This window comes from Phascolarctos cinereus, unplaced genomic scaffold (genome assembly GCF_003287225.1).
Source record: "Phascolarctos cinereus isolate Bilbo 61053 unplaced genomic scaffold, phaCin_HiC Scaffold_1;HRSCAF=81, whole genome shotgun sequence".
Classification (NCBI taxonomy): Eukaryota; Metazoa; Chordata; class Mammalia; order Diprotodontia; family Phascolarctidae; genus Phascolarctos; species Phascolarctos cinereus.
Window position 1 is genome coordinate 109,748,972 of NW_027555514.1, and position 26,668 is coordinate 109,775,639.

The 26,668-nt window shown below is 38.1% G+C and overlaps 1 protein-coding gene across 1 annotated transcript in view; it reads right to left on the reverse strand.

Annotated features, from left to right (window-relative positions):
- Positions 1 to 792: 792 nt before the first annotated feature.
- LRGUK (leucine rich repeats and guanylate kinase domain containing) overlaps positions 793 to 26,668 on the reverse strand; it is a 119,246-nt gene continuing 93,370 nt past the window's right edge. Inside the window, exons 18-20 of the mRNA XM_021002352.2 lie at positions 16,724 to 16,855; positions 8,599 to 8,744; positions 793 to 2,232 (exon numbers count right to left, since the gene is read on the reverse strand). Of these exons, the coding sequence (XP_020858011.1) occupies positions 2,099 to 2,232; positions 8,599 to 8,744; positions 16,724 to 16,855 (412 nt within the window). The 3' untranslated portion in view covers positions 793 to 2,098. The remainder of the gene's footprint in view (positions 2,233 to 8,598; positions 8,745 to 16,723; positions 16,856 to 26,668) is intronic.

Genomic DNA, 26,668 nt, shown 5'->3' on the forward strand with positions numbered 1-26,668 from the left:
CTCTCTTCAAGTCTCTAGTCAGACACTACTTCCTTCATGAAACCTTAACTGGTATCCCCAAATTAAGGTGATCTTTCAATTTCTCAGAGCTCCTAGATTGTTTATTGCACTTATGTCCAACATCCATATATTGGAAGTTTCCCAAGAGCAAGGTCTGCATTGCATCTGTCATAGTGCCTTATACAAAGTAAGGCTTAATAACTGTTTATTAAATATGGCATGAGTTACTACATATAGATGATTAATTTTCAAAGAACTAGGATACCAGAAAATCCATTTAATAACGAAACTATATTGAACACAATTTCATCATTTCTCTTTGCTTATTCAGAAACACAGAATTGTGGGAAATTAAAGGTCTAATCTCTACCCATTTATGTTTCCAATAAGTGGCCATCCAACCCTAACTTGAAGATCTTCTGTGAAAGGGAAGTTACTACTTTACAAGGTAGTTCATTCCATGTTGAGACAGCTTTAATTGCTAGGATATGTTTTCTTTGTATTGGGCCCAAATGTGCTTTGTGAAGGTCCTCCAGAAGCTTGCTGTGCCTTGGGGACATCATCATGAACATCAATTTTTATGGTGTTGGTGAAATATGGGAAATGCTGTTTAATAGATTTTCAATTGATAGAATGTCACATCAGCCAATTTTATTTTAACTGAAGCAATTATTCACAGGCTGAATTCTTGAAATTCTTTGTTATTTGTCACTACTTGCATCAATAGGAAAATGTAGCCAAGCATGAGATATAAAATTACACTAGAACTACTGTAATATGCACCTGTGGGGATGGCCCTATGGCTTTGTTAAGATAGGGAAGTTCTCTACTACTTCAGATTGGCAACTGAAGTTGTTTGCCAAAAATTTTGCGACTTTTAATGCACTGCCTGGGACACTGAAATTCGCCTGCCCAGGGTCACAAAGCTAGTCTGTGTCCTAAACTGAACTTGAACTTCGGTCTTCTTGGCTGAAGGCCAGCACCATTACCATGATTTCTCTATTAATAATTTGATTTAATGATGATGAGCAAAGTTAATAAAATGGATCCTACTGAGAATTTTGGTCAGGACTCATACAGTTTAATCTAAGTGTGGGGAGAAGTTAAAAATGTTATGAAAACTTGTATACTGATAACAACATAATCTGTCTTACAAAGCCCAGAAAGATCCATGCCATTGAGCTTCAAATCTAAGTGAAATAGGGTACCAACTCTTAAGTGGATGGTCTCTAATCAAGAACACAAAAGGAACAAGGGTTGTGATTCAAAAACAATTTTTAGAAGACATTTGGAAAAATAAAACCCAATGAAATATCTCTGTTACTGCCTAGATTTTTTTCTGTAAAGATAAGGTTTCCCTCTGCTTCTAATAATCATGAAGATTAACATGGGTCAGAAAACCATTTCTACTAGACCACAATATTTAGCCAATTGAAACAGAAGGGAGTAACATTATTTTCTTTATTTCCTAATATTGTTGAAGCAATTCAAGGGAATAATGGTTACAACTTAAAATAAAAATCATATTGAAGAAATTCACATTAATACTTCATACTTTTAAATGTAAATTTTTTTTGAAAAGATAATTCCCTTTGAAAGAGATAGCTGGTGCATGTTAGCCACAAATAATATGTAATTCCCCAATCCTTTCTTAATCTAAATAGGACAACAATTCATTATAGAATATCTACCAATATTTCAAGGGGACAAGTGGAAAGTCTTAAGGCTGGCCCCCAAGTGTAGTCCTAAAAATATTTTAAAATCACCATGAACATATCATCACATGGATCTTAGGAGATTTCTGCTCTCTGTGACATTTCAAAGCAAGAAACAGCTGGGAAAATCATTTATAGCTATGGAGAAAACTGAAATGTCATTTTTTGAAGCTAAAAATAAATCACATTTTTCTTTTGAAAAGACAGAAGCTATTCAGAGAGTTATAAAGAGACTGATTGAGAGTACCAAAGGCACATGGAGCATTCTTTTGTAGGCATCTGGCTGTGTAAGATAAAGTTAGAATCAGTAGCCAGGTTAGATAGAAGGCTTGGGCATGAGCGAAGCAATGTTTTCTCCTTGAAGGCAGACATTCGGTACTGGCCTATTTTCGGCATTGTGGTATGGGAGGGAGGATGACTTTGGTGTTGGAACCTGGCTGGATGGTGGATTGGTATCCGGTGGGTCTTACTTTGAGCTTTCTCTCAGATGATTCAAATGAAGGTTTAATTAACTGTTCTGTAAAAATGGGAAAAAAAACCACAAACACATATTTAACCCACATCAGTATGCAGGATGAAGAAAATGAGGGTTTTACTAGTCTGAAGGAATTCTAGATTCTTTCAAAGCAAACTGTGAAGCCTAAATAAAAACTGAGCTAAATAGCAATGAACACATGTGGAAGTCATCATGTGCATGTAGGGATGGATTATTCCACAGGGTATTTAGGCATTTGCTCAGAGATAGTCTAAAGGGTTGCTCTCCTTCAGAGAGATGTTAAGCTCCAGTTCTTCATCGCCATTCGTTCTGTCCCCTAGGGGCATCCAATGGAATGTGCCAATGCCCTGATCCCTTTCCTTCTCCCTCAACCCCTCCCCCTCCTTCTAAACCTTTTTTTTCTAAAAACACGTACCTTCGAAGCTCTTCCTCAGTGATTGATATAGCCACGGGGGACATTTGTACAGGACTGGGAAGATCACAGAATCCCAGGATCTCAGAGTGGAAGCAGCCCTGGAGGCTGTTCTAATTCAACCTCTACTTGGACAGGGATCCTCTTTGCAGCATCCTTGACAAGGTCATCCAAACCACTGCCTGGAAATCTCCAGGGAGGGTGAACACATCAGCTCCTAGGACAACCTCCCATCCCCACTTCTGAAAGCTATAATTGCAAGGAGACTTCTCTTAATATCAATCTGAAATCTTCTTTCCTGTACCTTCACCCTCCTGTTCCTATTTCTGTTCATAAAGGCATGAGTTCTGACATACCTTTATAATTTGGAGAGCTATGAAAGGATTAGGGTTCTATCTCAGGTGAGAGGTTGAAAGCAGGAGAGCAAGGAGCTATCCAAGTTTCAACGGGAAGAGAAGAATACCCACAGATAACTAGGTTGATTTCAATAGCACCCCTGATGGTAATTGAGTTCTTGCTTTAGACCCTGGCCCAGAGGACAGACCAGAGTAACTTTCTTTCCATAAGGGTATGGCAGAAAAATACTAATTGCCAATCAAAGGCAGCTGATAAAGGGAACCTCTTGTGAGAAAAGGTAGGAAAATAAATCTTGTTCAAGTTTATAGTTGAGCTAACAGATGTGGAAAATGGGCAGTTCGCTACCATATTTAGCCATAAGGACTACCAGCAAAAATGACAAAAGACTGAAGAACCCACTTCTAGCAAATATGGTGGGCAAGGTACATCATGTGGTGACCCCTCAAAGAGTTCCTGTGAACTACCAGAAAGTAACCATGAATGTGTAAGGAGGAAGAGAAATAAACATTTGGGTAGCACCTCCTACTATGTGGTAGGCACTATGCTAATTGCTTTTAAAAAACATTATTTCATCCTCACAACCACCCTGGGAAGTAGGTATTATTATAATCTCCATTTTATAGTTGAGGAAACTGAAGTTAAGTGACTTGCCCAGGGTCACATAGCTAGGCCGGATTTGAACTCATGTCTTTTTGATTCCAGGCCCACTGCTCTTGTGCAATGTGGCATGCCCTAGCTGCTTCTGTAAAGAAGAGGGCATTCTTCATTCTAGAGAATAACATGTCTACTCTTCAGGTTATAATGGAAAAGTTAAGCCTTCTTTGAAAAAAAAATGGAAAAAGAATTTTAGAGAGAAAAGAAAGAAGAAAACATTTCAGAAGGGAAAGGGTAATCATAAGCTGTGTCAGAAGGCCAGAAGACAGGAGACTATAATAAAAAGAAGCAAGAGAAGGACCATTTACTGAATACTCAAAGCTAAGTCATAGTAACAGGCACAAGCCCCTTGCTGAAAGGGAAGAACAGGAGCCTCCCAGGAGGACGTGGCTTCTTGGCCTTGGAGAGTTGTTGATGTCGATCCATGAGTGTTATCAAGGTCTTACCAGTAAAAGTTAGAGGAAGATGAAACAGGCAGCAATCAGTGATGGCTAAAACTGACAATAAGCTCTTTGTAAACTTGACAGAAATAAAAAAGATGTCTGCTGTCTCCCTGGGTGCATATCCCAAACACCTGCCTATACTATTTGTAATTCATGTGCAGTCAAATGATCCCACCAAAGAATATCCAGAAAGCATTGCTATGGACTGCAAAGTCCTGAGTAAGGAACTGAAGATGTTAGGGATATGGGTAGTGCTCACATGACTGTCACCCACATTTAAGGTAAAGGATTTAGAAAAGAAAATCAGAATGAGGATGTGAACAGGTGGCTGGAAATCTCTCTAGAAGAAAATTCTGAAGGATCCCCAAAAAAGGAGAGGAAAAAGGGGGAAATTATTTAAAGAGACTAATTGGGGCTCATTGACCAACTCAAAATTTTAAAACAATGGGAGCAAAGGAAAGTAATGAAACTTGAATATAAGAGTGGTACAGTCCTAACAAGATAGTGTCAGGAGTGTTAACACCCCGAATGAGGGAGTTTGGAGATAATTGCTCAAGACACCAGGGAAAGGGCTCTTAAAAAAAAAAGCTAGTAAGATGTTGAAGGTGAGATGCAGATCAAGGAGAGGACAGAAACATTGACCCAGCTGAATGTGGAAGATGGATGACTGCAAGAAAGCAGAACTATCCATTTTTATTTTGCTTTTATCTTCTAAACAAAATGATCTTTGGACTGGGGAAGAGAGGACAAAAATGGTTAAGGCAGAGTTGAAACCTGGGCTATTTGAAAAGATGGTGACATCCTAGAATACTAAGAAAAGTGGCAGAGGGAGATCTTTGAAAAATTATGGAGAATAAAAGAAAGGCTGTAGGAATCAAGAAAGAATCAAAGAAATACCACCCACCACCACTTTTTTTTTAAGAAGAGGGAAACTTAAAGATTCTTCAATTCCTGGAAAAATTCAAGAACGTATTAATAAAGAAATGTAAGTGGGAATCAAGAAAAACCAGACCAACCCTATCTTTTCTTTCTTCCTTTTTTGACTAAGTAATTAGATTACTTACACAGAGTAGGTGTAAATGGTAAATCAAAAGAATGCTGTTTGCATAATATAACTGTATTTTGGGAACACCTTTGACAAAATATCTCACACTAGCCTTAAAAACAAAATGGTGCGGAGCAAGTTACATGGTGACTTAAGTAAGCTGTAGTACAGTGGATTCAGCATGGGTTGAATAGCTGGATCCAAAGAGACCAGTAACTGATGAATTAATGACAACTCAGACATTTAGAGTGAATCCCCCAATGGCTCTGTCTTTGGCCCTGTGTTTCTCAACATTTTTATCAATGACATAGATGTAAGCATAGATGGCATTGCTTGTCAGTTTTGCAAGCAACATAAAATTGGGAAGACAGCTAAAATATTGGATGAGACATCAGGATCCTGAAAGATTTTAAAATGTTAAAACAATGGGCCAAATCTAATAAAATTAAATTAAATTAGGGTAAAGGTAAAGTTCTGAACTTTCCTTCAAATAACAAAGCTCTCCAAATAGGAGATGGAACAGTGCATGTGAGCTTTTTATTGAACTACAAATTCAATATCAATCTTAGAGCAACATGGCAGCTGAAAAAGCTAATTCAATTTCAGTTTGTATTAAGAGAGTCATAATGTTCAAACCAAGTAAAGTGATAGTCTTAACTGTACTGGTCAGACAACAATTGGAATATCATGGTTTTCCACTGAAAATTATATTTTCAGAAGGACATTGACAAGGTATAGAGGGCATGTCCAAATGAGGCAACTAATATTGTTAGAAGGCTTTCAGATCATAATGTATGAAGTTTGGTTAGAGGAACTGGTGATGTTTAGCTTAGAGAACTGAAGACTGTGGGCAGTACTGTTGTACCCAACAGTTCATCTGCCACCTCTGCACATTCTTACACCTTCGTGCCTAGATTGTACTTTCTCTTTATCTCTGCCTCTCAGAATTTTAACTTCCTTCAAGATTCATCTCAGGCACCTTCTGTGTAGAATCTTTGTCCCTTTAGTAACTGTTGGTGTGCGCTCTCTCTTTCTCTCCTCAAATTATTTGTATTATACTTATTTTTGTACATGTTATACCCACCACAATTTGAATGTGAAGTCCTTGATGACAGTGACTGTTTCATTTAGGGTTTTCGATCCCCAACACTTAGCATCATTCCTTGAATATAGTAGAAGGCTTAAGGCTTTCAAGTGGTCTACAAAAAAGGTATCAAACTCAAGTGGAAATGGGACCACTAAACTATACATAAAGAATCCTGCAGGCCACATAGTCATTTAGAAAACCACATTAACTTGCTATGTTCTACTGTATTTTTATTTATTTTGTGAAATATTTCCCAATTACATTTTAATATGGTTTGGACAGCCCTGGGAGTATTACCAGCGGCAATGTGACCTAAGTGTCTAGTGTTTTGACACCTCCGGTCTATAAGTCTTTAGCCTCTTCCATTTCTTAATCCTAAACCACGCATGTAATTTATCATCCTTCCTGTGTCCATCTTTGTATTAAAATTTCTAATTATCAATGTGTATGTTGAATTGGTTAGGAGGATTTTGTAGAGTTCTTCATAGAATGTAGCTACATCTGGTCCCTCCAAAACTGACGAATGCTGGCACATAAGCTGTAATCATCTTCATGGTGATCTTTTCACTTATGCTCATCATGAGTACTGCAAGGCAAAATGACCCAGTTTGTCCCATGATAGGAAGATTCTTGTTACCTTTGGGTACCTGATGAAACGAACTCAAGCAAGTCCTTTATTTGCCATTAGAAGAACTGTTTTTTTTGTTTTGTTTTTTCTTTTGTGAGGCAATTGGGGTTAAGTGACTTGCCCAGGGTCACATAGCTAGTAAGTGTCAAGTGTCTGAGGCTGAATTTGAACTCAGGTCCTCCTGACTCCAAGGCAGGAGCTCTATCCACTGCGCCACCTAGCTGCCCCTCATAAGGAGAACTTGTGATCCATCTTTCCATTTAGCCATGACTTCTTGATTCTATTCTCCTCCATTCAACAAACACTTGTTTGTGTCCAGGATGTTCAAGGCAGTGTGCTAGATTTCAGGCATACAAAAACAAAAAAAAAGGTTCCTTCCCTCAAGGAACAGTTTATTCTATTTTTGTCTTTTTATTTCCTTTACAGTAAGAATTTCAGTATCAACATGGTTAAGATCTGACAGCAGTATATCAATTCAGACATTGCACTGTGGTTAATGTCTTAAGATGGTCTAAAACCTGTGTGATTCTCAGTACCTTCTTCCTCCTTTTTCATCACTCTGCCATCTTCACTACCCAAGTGGAAAGGGGGAAGGGAATCACAGGATTGAGGGAAATCATATATTTTTCTTTGTTTCAAGGGTTATTATGGCCAAATAATTCACTGCCTAGTGACCAATTTACTGGCGTCAGGCTTCTCAGTATTGAGCTGGGTTGGTTTTCAGAGAGGAAATATGCTATGTTTGTTACCAGGTCTGTACTCTAAGCTTTTCCAGAATGGCTGAAACTATTAGAGCTTTCATTCCAAGGGCACACTCAAGATTACTTCCATGCCATGATGAATAACAGAAAGAGAACTTATGTGGAAGCATTTACTTATTTAGTCTTTTATCAAATAGCTGGGGAAAATACAAAGATAAATAAGATAGCATCTTTTCTCAAGGAGCTTAAAATCTAATGAGTGAAAAGATAAATAATATATACATATTATATATATGTGTGTGTGTATGTATACAATACAGATCTGAACATGATAAGGACTTCAAATAAAAATGCATGTAAAAGGCTTAAAGGCACTATTATAAATATAATTATCAGAGCACAAAGGACTATGAGATCAGATGAAGGACAGGCCACTATTGACTAGTGGGATCAGGGAGGTCTTCAAGGAGGAGATGATATTTGGGAAAGGTATGAAAGGATGGGTAGGATGTCAATAGGCAGAGATAGTACAAGAGCACATCAGAAACATGGAAGCTAGGGATGGTGACATACCCAGGTGGACTGGAGGGTATTAAACATGAAGGGAAGCATAGGAGAAGGTTGGAAAGGTGGGCTGTAACTAGGTGATGGAAGGCCTTGAATGCCAGGCTAAAATGTTTGGTTTTCATTTCCTAGACAATGGAGAGTTGTAGAAGGCATTGAACCATGTGGTGACAGAAGTTGAACTGTGCCTTAGGAAGACTGATCTGCTTGGTCTTTGCCTTTGCTAAATGTAGGCCTAGCAAATAATACCTCCAAAAATAAGTATCTATTCCCTGATTATTTATTCCATCACTGAGCACAGTGCCTGGCACACAGCAGGTGCTTAATAAATGTTTATTAACTTATTGATTTAATAACTACCAGCAGCTTTAGGCCCCTGATTTTTTATCCTTTTGGATTTTGAAACATGCTTTCATATTTTATATGTTTCATTTGAAACGTACATTTGAATTTTAAAAGTTCAAAGGAAAATTATCATGTGAGATGTAATTCATACCTTTTGCTGTTTCTACTGTAGGAAAAGCTTTTGATACATCTGATGTTATAGGACTTGAGATGTCAGTCATGAGAGACGCCTCTTTAGGAAAATGAGCAAATGTTGTTAATGCAGGAGCTTTAGACATGATAAATGATTCTCTGTAACTGAAAAGAAAAAGAAAAATTAGTGCCCCTATATTGAGTTAATTTATTCATTCAACAAGCATTTATTAAACACCTATTATGTGCCAGGCACTGTTAATCTTTGGATATACAGAGAGGCCAAAGAGCTTACATTCTACATTTTCAAACCTGGTGCCCCAAATCATTGGAGGGATTCCCAAGTTTCTTCTGTGATGCACCTGGTCAGGTCCATCACTGTCATTCACTTTTTCTACTACTACTAGTCATTGTCACTTATATCTTCTATTTGCCATTCTCTTTCTCCTTATCTTTGTGCTTAATTCTTTTTTCGTTGGTCTCCACTTCCCTGGCCTTTCTTCCATGTTGCTTTCATATTGCTAATTAGTCTGTTCTTTGAGTGAGCAAATTGACTACATGTGTCTAGTGTGTGAGGAGGAGAGAAACCCTTACTGTGGCAGCAGTAACAGGGCAAAGTTGGTCAAGTCTGATGTCCTCAAGGGTTCCTAGGTGCCTCCTTGAGGCTTATTGAAGCTTTGATGCATTTTACATGACCCAGTGACCCAAGTGGTCCAGAATCAGGACTGGAATGGAAAGAAATTCATCCGCCACCCCGACAACCCTGCCAGGAGTAGAGGTTGGGGTATTTTCCTTTGAAGAGGAAGGGTGAGTTCAGAAGAAAAGGTCTTGAAAGCTTGACTGGGGCAATGTCACAGTAACTTCCTCCCTCAACCAGAAGAAGCAGAAATATTCATTAGCAGCTTCCCAAGGCAGACAGGAGGTACCAACTATGGAGATGGAGTAGAGTTTTAATGACTGATGGTAAATTTGTAATATATTTTCCTAAAGAGACAAATGCCATGAATCAGAACGTTGAGATGTTTTGCTTTGTTTTGTTTTAATCTTTTTCATGTATCATGGACCCCTTTTTTCAATATGGTAAGGTCTATAGAACCCTTCTCAGAATAATGATTTTAAATGAATAAAAAATAGAGGATCACAAAGGAAATCAGTTTTAATGTAATACAGTTATCAAAATATTTTTAAAATACAAGTTCATGCACCCTAGATTATAATGAGTACACATTTACAACATTGTTTCTAAGGGAAAGTGAATTTCTAGTTCAAATTTGGGATTACAGGAATACATCTCCCCTTGAAGGTATGCTGTTTCCCTCTCCTGCCAAAATGTATGGGAGGACAAAAGGGAATTGGGTTTTTTATCTGGGGAGCAGAGTAGATACACATAGGCATCAGTAACTTGTTAACTTTGTACACTTCTACACCTGCATGAGAGAAGGCAACCAACTGTATGTTTGCATAAGAGGTCAGTCATTCCCTGGAGTTCAGATCTTTGGGATAAAAATCAGTTTTCCCCATAGGACTGGGAGAGGAATTTGTAAGTTGATACTACCAGGACTGCATGTGTGCTTCTCCTTAAGGAAATGGTCACAGATTTCCAAGTAAACACTCACCAGTATGAATAGTTGAAATCAATGGATAACCAAGTGTGGGACTAACAGCTTACTTCCCAAAGCAGGAAAACTTTCTGGGAAACTAGTGGAGCATCTAGAAGTAATCTATGGTACCCAGCTGTTGGAGTCTCCACTGTGTAGCCCAAATGGTTTAGATTAGAGATTGTCACCACCAGCACAGGAGTAAGCAAATTGGTTGAAAAGCACTTCACTGGATAGACTTTGAACACCCTTTTAGGTCTGAACCACAGCCCCACAGACCATACTCACTCTTGCCTAGTCAATGGCCATTACTCCCCCAGGGATGACATCAATTGTATTTCAGCCTTGCACAGTCTTTCATTCCATATGTTTTGAAGCATGAAATTGTTCATTAAAGGTGAACTTTCTTATTCAACCACACATAAAAATTCACAGATTTCATGGTCACATCTCTGAAGTGATGTTTTATAAATTCGGTATACCGAAGGTAGAACAATAGGCAAATGAGAACAACATTTCCACTGGATCTTTAAAATATATGTTTTGGTCCTTGATTTTTGTAAAAGGATGGGCCATGGTTTGAAGCACAGAAAATGGATCACATTAACAAGCTATTTTTCCCCTCCCTATAGCTATTTTCTCACTATATTACTAACAACATTAAACGAAAATGCTGTAAAAGTCAAACACAAAAATGCGGTGGAGTGGAAAGGCACATTTATTGCCACATGGACAGGGTCAGACCGTTACAACTCATCATAGCTCCATAGTTAGTGGAGTTACAGGCCTTACTTCTTTACTAGTTGGGGCAGAGGATGGATACTCCCAATGCAACCTATTATGTATTCTTATTCTCTCACTCTATTCCCATCAGTTTACTCCATGGCAGTACAAATACAGATCACTAACAAATCCACAGGGGCCTACAGTTTCAACATTGTTACAGCATGCTAATTAACTAATTATGGTGGCAGGTTCTACCTCCTCTAGTAAATGTGAGGAGTTTTTAGAATTTAAAGGGAACAGAGTTATTTTTCATCTTCAGATTTGTGAAAGGAAAAACTAAAGTGTCACAAGAACAAGATGTGAAATGAAATGCCCTCTATTCAGAGACATACACATTTTACAGGCAAAACATCCCTTAGGTTCAGCATTTTAAAAACAATATATTCAGCAAAATTAATTTTGAACAGTGGCAATAATGATTCCCATTTATGCCTTTTAGGTTATCTGTTTGGTTTATTAATATGAAATAAATATTTCAATTTCCATGTTTTGGTGTCTTCAAACAATTAAAAATTGATACCTCCTGACATGCCTGGATCAGAGAAGTTGCAGGTCACTGATCTAACCTCCAGGGGGGCAGTGCAGGATTGGCAACCACAGCCTTGCTCACTACTTCTTTGGCCTGTTATTTTAACGGGATAAATGGATTTCTAAGACTCAGTTCTTTGTCAAAACTGAAAGCTTATAACTTATAAGCAAGTGGCCATTGTTAATTTCAGACCACATGCTTTCCTTCCCTCTTTTGCATAAGATTGGCTCCTGATTTTATGTGTTAAATGTCTTTTCTTTTTTAAACCTAAAACCAAGATAGTGATGTATCATTAAATGCATACATATATGTATACCTAAATATATATGCACATGCATAAATGTGTATATATGTACACACACCTATTTTATATAAATATGCACACATACACAGATATGATATGTATGCATACACACACACACACACACACACACACACACACACCACAGGTAGCAAAATTTCCCTACATAGAATGTTAGAGCTAGAAGGGGCCTCCAAACAACTCATTTCATTTGACAAAAAAAAGAGAAATGAGGTGCAGAGATGAATTGACTGAAGTCAGAGAGTAAGTTAGCAGAGGCCTAACACTTCAATCCCAGAATCTATTCTAAGCGACGGATGGTGCCTCAGAGATCATCTAATTGAACACATAACCAAACAAAAATTAATTTTATGGCATTTTCAATAAATGGTTGTTCAAAGTCTGCATGAGGACCTCCCGTGTGGAGGAGCACAATACCTACTGAGGCATCCTGATCTATTTTTAGATAGTTCCAATTGTTGGGAAGTATTTTTTTTTTCTATATCAAAATTAAATCTCCTTCTCTGCAACCTCCACCCATTATTTCTGGTCCTGCACCTTAGGACAAAGCAGAATAAGTTTCATCTCTCTTCTCCATGATGGCCTTTCAAATACTTGAAGATAGCTATGGTGTTCCCTCTAAATCTTTTCTTCTTCTGGTTAAACATCTGAAATTCTTTCTTGCCATGTTGGCCATTGTCTTTTTGACCTGCTTCATAGTTGGTCTATGTCTTTGTGGTTCCTAAAATGTGGCTGCCAAAATTGAACACAGAGTACAGCAGACCTGGAGAACTATTACCTTTCTCCTTCTGGATGTTTCTCTTAATATAGTGTAGGATAACATTTATTTATTGGTTGATAAGCCGCATTGTTGATTCATATTGAGCTTGTAAAAAGCTTGTCAATTAAAAGTCCCAATATCAATCCCCAATTAAATACCAAAATGGAAAACCTGAATATCAAAGGAGAGATTAATAAAATTGAAAGTTAAAAATTGAATTAAAAATAAAGCTATGAGCTGCTTTTATGGAAAAAAAAGGTAAACCATAGGTTAATTTAATTTAAAAAAATTTTTTTTAAAAGAAAGAAGAAAACCAAATTACTAGTATCAAAAATGAAAAGGGTGAGTATACCACCAATGAAGATGAAATTAAAACAATTATTAGGAGTTATTCTGCCCAATTATATGCCAGTAAAACTCACAATATAAGCAAAATCAGTGAATACTTACAAAAATATAAATTGCTAAGATAAACAGAAGAGAAAATAGAATGCTTAAGTAACTCTGTCTTAGAAAAAGAAATTGAACAATCCATCAGTGAGCTCCCTAAGAAAAAAATCCCCTGGACCAGATCAATTCACAAGTGAATTCTACCAAATATTTAAGGAACAATTACTCTGAAACTATTTGAAAAAATAGGTTAAGAAAGAGTCCTACATTTTTTAAAAATGACACAAATATGGTTTTGATACATAGACCAGGGAGAGCAAAAACAGAGAAAGAAAACTATAGACCGATTTTCTTAATGAGTACCTATGGGGGGGAAAATTTAAGTAAAACACTAGGGGAAGGAGATTATAGCAATATATCACGAAGCTCATACACTATGAAAAGGTGGGAATTATACCAAGGCTGGTTCAATATTATGAAGACTATTAACCTAATTGATCATATTAATTACAATAACAACAAAAATCATGATTATGTCAAGAGGTGCAGAAAAAGCCTTTGAAAAATATAATACCTACTCCTGTTAAAAACATTAAGAAAGCATAGGAATCAATGGAACCTTTCTTAAGATGATAGGTGGCATCTATCTAAAACCAAGAGCAAGCATTATTTTTAACAGGGATAAGCTTGAAGGCTTCCCAATAAGATCAAGAATAAAGCAAAGATGTCCATTGTCATCACCCTTATTTAATATTGTACTCAAAATGCTAGGTATAGCAGTAAGACAAGAAAAAAAAGTTGAAGGAATAAAAATAGGCAATGAGGAAACAAAACTCTTTGCAGATCAAAACCCTAGAGAATCAACTAAAAAACTAGTTGAAACAATTGACAAATTCAGCCAAATTGCAGGATATAAACCAAACCCACATAAATCATTAGCATTTCTATAGATATTACCAACAAAACCCAGCAGCATGAGATAAAGAGAAATTCCATTTACAATAACTAATATAACAATATAAAATATTTGGGAATTTACCCGCTAAGATAAACCCAGAGATTATGGAACACAATGGCAGCACCCTTTTCACACAAATAAAGACAGATCTAAACAACTGGAGAAATATTAATTGCTTATGGGTAGGGTGAGCCAATATAATAAAAATGACAATTCTACCCAAGTTAATTTACTTATTCAGTACCACACCAATCAAACTACCAAATAATTATTTTATAGAGCTAGAAAAAAATAGTAACAAAATTCGTCTGGAAGAACAAAAGGTCAAGTGCCTGGCACAAAGTAAATGCTTAATAAATGCTAGGTAGTTGCCCTCTCTCTTCCTTTTAGGATCTTTTTGCATTTGGACTAGGTCCTCCAAGTGTTAGTTATCCTTCCAACTTCATATTATATGCAAATTTGGTCCAAGTCATTAATAAAAATGTTGAACATTATAGAGCTAGGGACAAATCTAAGTCACCCCTCCTTTTTTCCCAAGCTGATGTTAACCCACTAATGACTGCTTTTTAGCCATCATATCATAAGGATAAAGCTAGAGGAGACATTATATGCTAGCTAGCCCAACCCCCTCATTTTACAGATGAGGGAACTAAGGCCTTTGGAGGTTAAATGCTTGCTCAAGGTCATACAGCTTGTAGTCACAAAAGTGCCATTTAAACCAGGTCTTTCGACTCCAAATCCACTGCCCTTTCCAACAGAACATTCTCTTTCTGGTCATTCAACCAATCCCAAATTTACATAATGGTGTTTTCTATGTGTACTTATTCCCATCTCTTTCCAAGTTACCCACAAGCATGGCATGATAGACTTTGTTAAATGTTTGGATAGTCTAAACAGACTATGTCTACAACATTTTTTGATTGCCAGTCTAGTTATACTATTAAAAGAAGGAAATGGGATTAACCTGGCATGATTTTTTTTTTTGAGCAAGCTGTGTTGGCTTTTAGTAATCATGGCTTCTCTTCCTAAGAGCTCACAAACTTTCCCCTTAATAATGTATTCTAGAAATTTGTCAGAAATGGATATCAGACTCACTGGTCTATAGTTTATGGCCTTTCTCCTCTATGCTTTTTGGAAGACTGGGACACTTGCCTTTCTCCAGTCCTTTGGCAACTTTCTTGTTTACCAGGATCCTTCAACAATTATTCAGTGATCATGGCTGCTTCTGTGGGGTAATTTATCTAGGCCTGATGAGATTCAGCTTCATGCACTCAAGAGTACCAGAGTTGGAGTCAGAGAAAACGGATTTGAATCCTGGCCTGGCTCTGCTTTTTACTAGCTTCACTAGCATGAGCAAAGCCCTTAAATCACTATGGGCCTCAATTTCTTCATCTGTAAAATGAGAATATTGGTTAAATAATCTCTAAAGTCCCTTCCAGATTTATGTCTAGAGCTGAAAATCAACTAGTTCGACCCACTCAATTTTCTGGATCAGTTCACTTAGGCCCAGAGAAGGTCAATCCCTTTACCTAAGAGACCAAGACTTAAACCTAGCTCCTCTGATTCTAGATTCAGCATTCTTTTCATCATATCCCATGCTGAGTCTATGATTCTATGAATTGAACTCATTGAGGGGTAGCTTGATGTGGCCTGACCATCTTCTCCCTGATCTTGAGTTTCCAAAACTGTTAACCAGTTTTGTTTAATCCTCCCTAGTCCAAAATATGAGTCTTCTTGGAAGATAAAATACAAGTAAAATTAGAATTCCCTAGGATCAAAGTAGATTTAGACCTAGAAAGAACTGAAGAAGTCATCTAGTGCCACCTTTTCATTTGAGGCCCAAAGAGGTTAAATGACTTGTCAGTGGTCACCTTGGTAGTAAGTGGCAGAGCCAGAATTCAAACCAAGTTCCTCTGACCTCAGATTCCATGCCAGTTCATCTTTCTCATAGTTGTCCATCATCATCCTATCCATGTCAAGCATTGGTCCTAACATTTTTTTTTTCATCTTGTCACAAACTACTTGCCCCAAGGTTCTTGCTGTTTCTGCTAAAGCAACTAATTTCTTCTTATTTGTCTGAATCCAGTCCAGATAGTAGTTCCCCTTGCCACTTATTCCATCTTGCAAAGGATGAAAACACCATTCAGATAAGTCATAAATATATTAGCTGTCCTGCTTTCGGCAGAGAGAATGCACCAGCAAATGTCTGCACAGTTAAGTCTGCATCACTGCAATATCCTATTTCCCTGCCAGATTTGTTACCTTTAACTCTTCCTCTTTCTCCTTCTGTACAAGTAGTCTACTTCTTCCACATCCATTCAACTCTAACTTAAAAGTTCCCCAATAAGTTTCTCTTCTCAGGTGACTAAATTTCTCTTTATGAACACATATTCTTAACATTTAATGCTATTTCCCCCCCCCACTTTTATTCTATTCCTGTTACATGAACTATACCTTCTATAGTCACATATACTCCCTTGCTTTAGGATTTCCATCTAGTTTACCCTGCTTGTTACTTATGCTTAGTACATTTGTTGATAGACACTTAAGACGTGGATTTCCCTGGTTCTCTTTAGTGTATACACACACAAACAAGGTAAATAACAGAGTAGGCAAAGGGAAAATATAAACATTGAATGTATTCAAGTCTTTTGGCTCCAAATAAAGTTATCTTCTTACTATGTTAGGCTGCCTCTCATATGATTTAATCATATTGCATCTCCAAACTAGTCAAAAGTGCAGTCATTATTAACAGCATGCACAAAGTGGCTTATTTCCTTCAAGAAAACATTTCTGCTTACCTGACTCCTTCAGAAAAGCATGGTGGGGGAATAAGGTTGCTGTCCCCAGCAAACCTGTTTTTAGACCACACCCTTGTAGGTGAAGTTCGGTCTAGATGGGCAATGGTCGACAATGGGGTTGGTACTGGACCCCTGAAAGAGTAACCAGAAAAATTAGAAAAATTCTAACTTAGCAGAACTCTACATTTTAATTCATGTTAATTCTAAAAACGATAAGAAAAGATTAGAAGTAATAATAATAAAGATAATAATTGAAAGTGATAAAAAGATTAAAGGTAATATAATAATAAAGTAATAAAAGATAAAAGGTAATAAAGCACATGCCAAAGCACACGCAAAACTATTATTATATATCCAAGAAAATAACAAGAAAATCTTTAAGGTATAGTGCCATGCACTCATTTGTGAAAATGTCCTTTAGGGTTCATCTTGGACTAGTATCTTCATACATACAATAGTTAGTGGATTAAACAAGTTTGTAACACTAAGCAAATCTGTCTCATCCATTAAACTACCACTTTCATTCTATCTTCTCTCAGATCAGTGTGTACTTTACAGTGGTTCTTTGAATATTCACTAAACACAGATAATGTTTTCAGTCCAACTGTTATTAAGCACCTACTGAATCTGAGGCACTGTGCTGTGCCAAGGAAATACAAAAACCAAAGTACTCCCCGCCCTCAAGCCTACATTGACAGTAGGGGAAGAGGAGGTACAACATAAATACGGCTAACAATAAGAAGAGCTAGCATTTCTATAGTGCTTTATTTAAGGTTTGTGAAATGCTTTGACAAATCTCATTTCATCCTTACCAGCAACCTCTGGGAGGTAGTTGTTATTATTATACCCATTTTACAAATGAGGAAACTGAGGGAGGCAGAGGGTGAGTTGCTCAGGGTCATACAGGGCCTACACTTCCTAGTGTAGTACTAGGAAAATTGAAGAAGGGTAGAACACTAATGAATGGAGGAATCAGGTGAGGCTTTACATAGAAGATGGCAACCCAGTTGACCTTTCAGAAAATACAAGGTTTCTGAGATGGCAGCATTCCAGGTGTGGGAATGGCTTGTTTGAATGGAAAGAGTCAGAATGTGGAGTGTCAACTCTAGGGAGTAGTTTGTAACCCAGTTTGACTGAGACACAGGGTTCATGAAGGGAAATAGTATGAAGTAAGGCTGAAAAGGTTGCAGAAGGCCTTGAATGCCAAGACAAGGCAAGCAGCATTTTTGCTATTTGATATCATTACTATCATTAATAACAATAAATATTAATAATAAATAATAATAACAAACATAGGTACAATGTCCATTGGGTTAACTACTAAATGAATAGTAAAATATATGGTCCAATTGGCCTACAATATAATGGTACAAAAATAATACTCAGTGTAGACATTTTCAAAGAGCTATGACTACACAATTTTCTCAAGTAATAAAAATTCCTTTAATTTCTAAATTAGTAGTCCTGCAAGATGTTAGATAAGTAGTTCTTAATCAAAAAATTCTTTATTTTAGGAGAATGATTCTCTTCTCAGTTCTTCAAACCATCTCTGAATTCTTATTATATTCAACTCTCTTCTGCATAACTATTTTCTACATACAGTCTAGGGACAAATTCTATTAAGCCAATTATTTCATATCAGAGGTTCTGAGATATGCCCTCAAATCTCTTCAATCAAATTCATTTTAAAGATCTGTTCAAAGAACACAAGGAAGTAATTGCAGAGCTGTCACTAGAAACCAGTTCCCTAGATTCCCAGTTGACTGGTCTTTGTATTAACCATCCAATGCCCAGCTCTAAGAGCATAGTGGGCTCAAGCAATGCTTCTAACTCTGAGTAGCCAAGGAAAAAGGAATACAAGACATTCACAAGTCAGAAAAGTCCATGAATATCTAATACATAAAAACACATGATGTACAAACAAATTAGATGGTTCTTGATGCTTTCAAAAACACTTAGATTTGAGGTTTAATTTATCCCCCAAAGCAGCTAGGTATTGTGGTAGCTTTTATGATGTGAAACTTTTTAATAGCATCATTTCACACCACCCCCCCCATCCCCATACACACACCCCTCACCTAAAGCAACTCTAGCTACTGAACCCCTGGAAAAGAAAGTTCTCACCACCAAAGTCCTTGGCACTGTCAAATGGTTCAACGTGAGAACTAGATATGGTTTTATCAATGGAAATAACATTAAAGAAGAGGCATTGCTGTCTGCTTTGCTAGTACATCTTAAGGCCTACTGGTCCTTCCTATCTGACTGAATAGCTAAAGTCTTCTATATGTGTTTTCTTCTGCTAGTAGAGTTTGAGAACCCCAAAGAGCTGAGCAGCTAGGTGATGCAATGGATAGAGCACCGGCCTCAGACACTTACTAGCTATGTGACCCTGGGCAAGTCACTTTACCCTATTTGCCTCAGTCTCCTCATCGGTAAAATGAGATGGAGAAGGAAATGGCAAACCACTCCAATATCTTTGTCAAGAAAATGCAGAAGTGGTCATGAAGAGTAGGACACGTCTGAAACAACTGAACCACCAATAACAAACTCCAGAGAACAGGACAGTCTTGCTTTCCTGTTTTTTTTTCTGGCTAGGCAACGGGGTTAAGTGACATGCCCAGGGTCACACAGCCAGTAAGTATTATGTGTCTGAGGCCAGATTTGAACTCAGGTCCTTCTGAATCCAGGGCTGGTGCTCTATCCACTGCGCCATCCAGCTGCCTCCTGCTTTTCTGTTTCTACCTTCAGTACCTTGCACATAGTTAAGTACTTGAATGCATTTTCTTTCATTGCATTCTTTTCTTCATTCATTTGCTTCAAACTTAAGGTAAATTGCTTTCTTTATCCTTCCTCTGACCATTGTGCTCTTTGAGCAGCTAAGGAGGGCAGCACATGTGTTGGTTAAAGTCTTGCCCTTGTTTTCATACCTCTAGAATAGTGACTTCACCGTTTTCACCCTTCAACTTTTCCAAGACTTCCTTTGGTCAAAATAGTATAGGAAAAGAAAAATATAAATATTTCAAATCCATCTTCCACCCTGGTTATAAATATTGGATTCAATTTAAAGCCTAAACTTTCATCTTCAAATTCAAAGGAAGAGGACCACTCACTTATCTTAAGGACTCTTGCTTGCTAGTCCAAAAGACACACTTTCTTTATACATCGTAGCACCAGCAGCGAGATCAGCAGATGCCAATCTGACTGACGGTCTTTGAGGATTCTTTTGATGAGTTGGTGGTAGCGGAACATGAAAATTAAGTTTCTCCTTAGACTATACTAACCTTTCATCTAGCATTGATTTTTATTTTCCTTGCATGATGCACCATCAACCACTCCTTTCTCCCAATTAGAACTCCCCCAAGATTGCCTAAAATGCTAGGCTTCCTTCTATAGCATTCTGTAATCTTTCATCAGGTCTTTGTCTCCAGGTACTTCATCTAGTTTAGGTTACTGTCTATGGCTTCCCTATTCTCTTCTGGCCTTCTAATTTCAGCCAACTCAAATTATTCCCATGCAAAGTACTTGCCCCTTTCATTTATTGACACGTTAGTTGCTGAAAGAGGGCAGAAAAAGGGCATGCATATTGGAAAAGTAGGTCGAGACCATTCTGAGGACCTGAGAGAAAACTGGCTCTCGGACAGATGTACCAAGAGGACCTGTTTGAAAGCAGCTCAGAGATAGAGCTACTATACAGTGGAGGGAAGTAGGGGTAGGGGGGATGGCCGCAGTGTACTGTTAGCCATCAGCTCATATACTACTCTTTTCAGTGAAGGATATAGCTGAGAAACTAAATCATAAAATTATTTGGGGATAATGAGAAATTGCATGTTAATTGTGTTATGAGTGATTTAACTGTGGCTTTTTTCCCCCTCAATCTGAGTTAGAGAAGGATCAGTACTCATGAGGAAGCTATGATGTGAAGGATTAGAAGCTGTAAGAGATGAGAAGAGATGATACAGCAGCTGCCGGAAGAGAAAAACTGATGGCAGAGACTTTCTGTCACCACCAGCCCACGATATTTGAAAGAAGCAGAATGCAGAATCAGAAGATAAGAACTGCTTTGGGCAGAGCCCACTGATAGAGCCAAAAAATGAGCGGCTACTTCGATCTGCTGGGGGCTGGGAGGGGAGCTCTGTTCTGGCTAGAAACTGACTGGAAGAAAGCAGAATTTTCTACCTGTGTGAAGCTTTCTGCCCACTGGCACCTTCTACAGCCCAAGGGAGGGAAAAGCACTCAGGGACTCGCCTGCTTTGCCCTCTATAACTTCAGAGGAAGAAGCAGAGTAGGGAAGGGAAGGTTTTGCATCTGCTTTACTGAAAGCTATACCAATGCACTGTTTTGCTAAGAAAATGATTGCAGAAAACAGATCAGGCTAGGGAGAGGCTGCATTGCTTGATAGTACTACAGCTTGAGAGAGGGCAATCTGTCCACATTACCCTTTACTGTCCTCTTGAAAAGGGGAAACCCCCTTATAGCCCACAGAGAAAAGACTGGATTCAGTTGGTAGGTTTCAGACATAAGGAAAGTGCTTTGACCTTAACACTACTTTAGCAGCCCCAGAGTGGCTAAGAAGTGACTTTGTCCAGCAGGAGAGTGAAAAAGCTCAGAAGTGGATGAGCAGTATAGACATTCCACAAAAAGGACTTGTAGACCAGAGCTGTGAGTTGCCTGAGGCACATGGGTAGCCCTACTCAGATTTCTCATTGCAAGATTTCTGTGTGTGCTTACCCTCTCCCATAAACAACTTGTCCATGGATAGAAGAGCATTTCCCAGGTTTATGGGTGGATGGTTATTTTTTTGTTATTCTTAATTTTTTACTATTGACTATGTATTATGAATATTCTTGTTCTTACCTTCCCATTTAATAAATGTTTCATGTTTAAGAGTCAAAGTTATCATTGTGCCTGATTTATGTAACTGTAAAACACACCTATGGGAGTTCAAGAACCACAGTGGTAACTAGTAGGAATGTATTTCCAAACACACACACCACACACACACAGGGTTAACTGTAGGACTCTGAGAGAAAGTTGTAGCAGTATGGTGGCCATGGTCAACTAACTTCTCAGAAACTCCCCCCTCTCCTAGACCTATCAACATGAGTGCAGGGTAGGGTGAGTGAACCATCTAAAAAAGTAGGAAAAGAGGGGTGCAAATGCCATTTAGAATTATGCCTACAGCCCAACTGTCCACATGAACAGGTGGGCACCATGCTTGGGCTATCACTACATTTCCTTTCTTTGATTTTAGACTTCTATACAAATACCACAGTCCAACTTTGCTTGTTAGTGTATAAAGCTGGGCAGAGTAAATCATTTAGGGGTGATATTTAATCAATAGTGAGTCACAAATTCATGACTAGTCTCTTATTAGATAAGCTAACATGGAATATCATCAGTCATATGCCATAGTCATATATGACTTAAGGCTTCCACACTGTACCAGTTACTAGCCAGTGGTACTTTCAGACTGTAATCAAGGGGGTTATGAAAGTCACCGGTTTGACATGTTCACTAGGGGAGGTAGGGATCTTCTAATGTTCCTCTCTTCTCTTTTCCCTCCTTTGGGAGTCATGGATTGTATGTACTTGTCCCAGAGCCACAACCAACTAGCTAAATGACCATGTATGAAATCTACCATCTTGGAATTGAAAAGGAAATTAGAGATCATCAGTATGGTAGAGTTAAAAGAGCACTGGTTTTGGAATCAGATGACTTGAGTTGAAATCCTGGTTCTGTCAATTATTAGTTGTATGCTCTTGGGTTATTTTCACACTTTGAGCCGTGGTTTCATTGGACTAGATGAACTCTAAGTCCCTTTAGACTCTAAAACCATGATGGTATGAGCCTATGCTCTTATCTTGTCCATGCAGAAACCCCTTCTACAATTTCCCTGACTGGTGGTCATTCTGCATCTGTAGAAATAAGGACCTCACTTACATCATTAAATAGCCTTTCCATAGTTGTTGTTCAGTCATTTTTCATTCATGTTTGATTCTTCATGACCCCATTTGGGTTTTCTTGGTAAAGATACTGGAATGGTTGGCCACTTCCTTCTCTAGCTCATTTTTTTACAGATGAGGAAACTGAGGTAAACAGGGTTAAGTGACTTGCCCAGGATTACACAGCTAGTAAGTGTCTAAGGCCAAATTTGAGCTCAGGAAGTCGTGTCTTCTGACTCTAGGCCCAGCCCTCTATGCCCTGTGCCACCTAACTGCTGAGCCTATCCATAATTAGTTTTAAAACATAGAAAATCCTTCCTTATAGAAAATTGGAATCTGCCTCTTTACAGCTTCTTATTTCTACCCTCTGCCACAATGCAGGAAAAAAAAGAGTATGTATTATACAGCTCAGTTTAGAGTATGAGCACCATGAGAGCAATCATTGTCTTATTTTTCTATTTGTATTCCCAGGACTTAGTATAGTGTTTGGCACTTATGAAATGTTTTTTCATTCATTCATTCTTTCTTTCTTTCTTTTCTTTCTCTTCTTTCTTTCCTTCTTTCTCTTTTTCCTCTTTCTCCCTCTCTTTCCTTTCTTCCTTCTCCAGACAAAACAGACCCAATTCCTTCAACTGTTCATCATAAAAAATAGTCACCAGAACATGGTGTTTTAAGGTTCATAAAGTGTTTTTTCCTCAACAACCTTGAGAAGTAAGATAGTAGGAGTATTCCTATTCTTATTTATAGATGAAAAAAAGGTTTACAGCAAGGTTAACTGAATTGTCTGTGGTCACATTGCTAGTAGAGGTCAAAGTTAGGCTTCTATACTTGGTCTTTGATTCCAAATCCAGTGCCCTTGTCACTGTTTGCTGATATGACTCTCAAGCTGGATCCTCAGAGAATGGTGGCGAGCACTTACCTCTACCGATGTATATGGAGCACATGACTTCCACAATGCACCAAAACGGAGGCGCATCAAGCTCTCAAAAAATCCGTCACTAATATAGTGAACACACCTGTACCTTTCTGGTAACAATGCCATAGTTAAAGCATCTTATCCTATTTATTTCCCCAAATCATCTCAGGGAAGCAGTTTCATCCAATCTGTTTTGTAGCACACAATTCAGTGTGCTGCTGCTTGACTAAACTCTGGCACATGAAAGGTGAGATTCAAGTCAAAAAGAAAGGGAATTGAAAGCTAAGATAAACTCCTATGAGCTTAAAGTTAGTTTGATGCAGTCGCTTTTCAAAATGTTTTTTTTAAAATTCTATTCTCAGTAGGACATTAATGTAGCAGATCCCTCCCCAGTCCCCTTCCCCCTTCTTTCTACTCTATTCTCTCTAGGTTAATTCACTCACCGAACTTGCTGCCATACTGGCAGATTGGAGGTCCCTCAGAGGGGCAGCAACAGCCACAAAGCCACAACTAACTCTCTTAAGGTTCTATGGATAAATCTGAGGGGTGGCTACTCTCCTATGACTTTATACTCTAGTTCCTGAGCCCCAGCTAGTATGCTTCCTATAAATCAGCCACAGCTGGCTCCACTAACAGTTAAAAAAGCAACAATGGATTTTTATTGGTGTTTTGGTTTGTTTTCATCGCCTAAACTTCTTCCTGAATCCTTCCCTTTCTCCACTCCAAGAAAGCCATCCTAAACAACAACAACAAATTCTCTCATTAACTGTTGAAACATTGACTAAAAAAAAAAGACAAAGCAAAAATAAATTATCCATAAATTTGGGGCACACTCTCCCACTAACGCACACAGTTTCAGAGATAGAGAGAGAGGGAACGAGAGAAAAAAGAGAGAGAGACAGAGACAGAGAGAGGGAGGGAGGTATAGCCTCTCTTCTATGAATTACTGTTCCGGGGAACAGGTGACAATACAGGTTAAGATAGTCTTCCTTTCACCAGCTCTGGGATCTTTTCTTAGACCAACTTTCCTGGTCCAAAGCAGGGTCCTTTTAGTCACAGACCTCTCCTTTAACTCATGGAGATTAACCAAGCTCTTATTTCTGCTAGGCCAGGTGCCTTCGTCCAATAATGTCAGAACTTTCCTGGGGTTCATTGTTCCCTAGCTTTCAATTCCAAAGCTCTCTTGCTGGTCGAATGCAGATTAAACGATGAGAAACAGTACACTGCAGTCATCTTTGCACTGAGGAAGTGCCTTGTCTCTGGGGGCTGCTTTTTTAGCAGATTTCTTTTCTTCCGGATATGTAAATCTTATATTTATCTTTGTCTTTTGTCCCTTTCAATTAGCATAACTGTCAAAAATCTGAAGGGATATTCTTTTGCCTTAGAATATTATTGGATATTAAAGGTGGAAGGGACCTAAGTGATGATCTGATGTTATCTCCCTGTTTTATGGAGGAAACTGAGGCCCAGAGTGGTAAAGTTAATGAAGGTCATGCAGCAAATTAATGGTAAAATAAGGAGTATGTCACTGTGTCCTGAGTCCCTAGTATACACATTCTGCTACACCATGTGGTCATTCAATCATTCAACAAGAATTTACTAACGCCTATGATATGCCTGACTATGCTAGGTGCTGGAGCTAGAAAGACAACAATGAAATTGTCCTTGCCTCAAGGAGCTTATATTCTATTTGGGGAAACAAAGTGAACACAGATAAGCACACACACATTCACATATACCCATATACACATGCACATATAGACATAAACATATACACATGTACATGCAGACACATGCATGTATGCATACACAGTGCATATGTGTGTGTGTGTGTATACACACACAGACACAGACATGTAGGCATAGACATAGACACAGACACAGACAGACATAGGCATATACATTTACATTTACAGTTACATATATGGACAGAAGACACTAGTAACTTGGGGTAGGGTGATCATGACAGATTTCCTGGATGAGGGGATACTTCAGCTGAGCTTTGAAAGAAGCTAGTGATTGTGTGAATTTGCAGAGGTGAAGAGAATATACATTCCAGGCAAAGCATTTCCTTCTTCAAGGTCTGAAGTTAAGGGACAATCTTAGATCCACGGGTATTGGGCTCTAATCCTATAATTATACAATCTACTTTGCCGCTTCTGCTTATTCTGAATTGCAAGGAAAATTAATATTTCTTCCCTTGCTCATACATTTTCATCTGTCCCCTTGCTACAATCTATTCTTATTAATCATTGATACCACATGAAGAAATAACTGCATCTCTCACTTTAAATAGTTCTGTTGTGTTAAATGCATTTTAAAATGTTCATGAAGAAAAAGAGTTTGGCCTTGTTATGAAGCCTCTAGCCGAAAGCTGGTTTTAAAAAAAAATTATAGAAGCTGCACAATTTATCAGACCAAAAAAAAGACCCTATCAGCATTGACACAGAGAGAAGAGGTAGCATTCTGTGATTCTGTATAGGTAAGAGACTTGAATAGAATCATGGTTGCCAAGGAAACCTTTTCTTGATTCAAGAAGATTACGAAAGGGTTTGATACTAACTCAGGGAATCACACTGGAATTTTTTTCTTCCTTTTCTATTTTCTTTTTCCCCCATTAGATGGAGAATAAGTGAGCAAGGCTGAAAAAGCATTTTAGAACCGGTTCTAAAAACCATGAGTACCAGAAAGCCCATACCACTCAGAAGGGAAAGGGTAGACAGAAAATGAACTCAAGAGTCGAATTAATACTTTCCCTTCAATAAGCTGAAACAGTGGGCATAGGAATTTAGCAGCATTTTGATGTCAAAAGTCAGAGCAGGGCAGAACAGGTTAAAATTATGTAGAACAGACATGAAGCCTGAAGTATCTGGTTACCAGAAGAGTGAGAGCAAATATTTCTCCTAAAAATAAAAAGGATTAGAGGAGGATGAAACAATGCCTAACAAATGCTTTCTCAGTTATTAATACGTGAAGTGAGCCTATTTGCCCCTTGTAGTCAAAAGGAGATACCACACCATTCATTTAGTGGCGGCTACCCAAATTATAGACATAATGCCTAGAAGGGAATAATGATAACAGGTAACA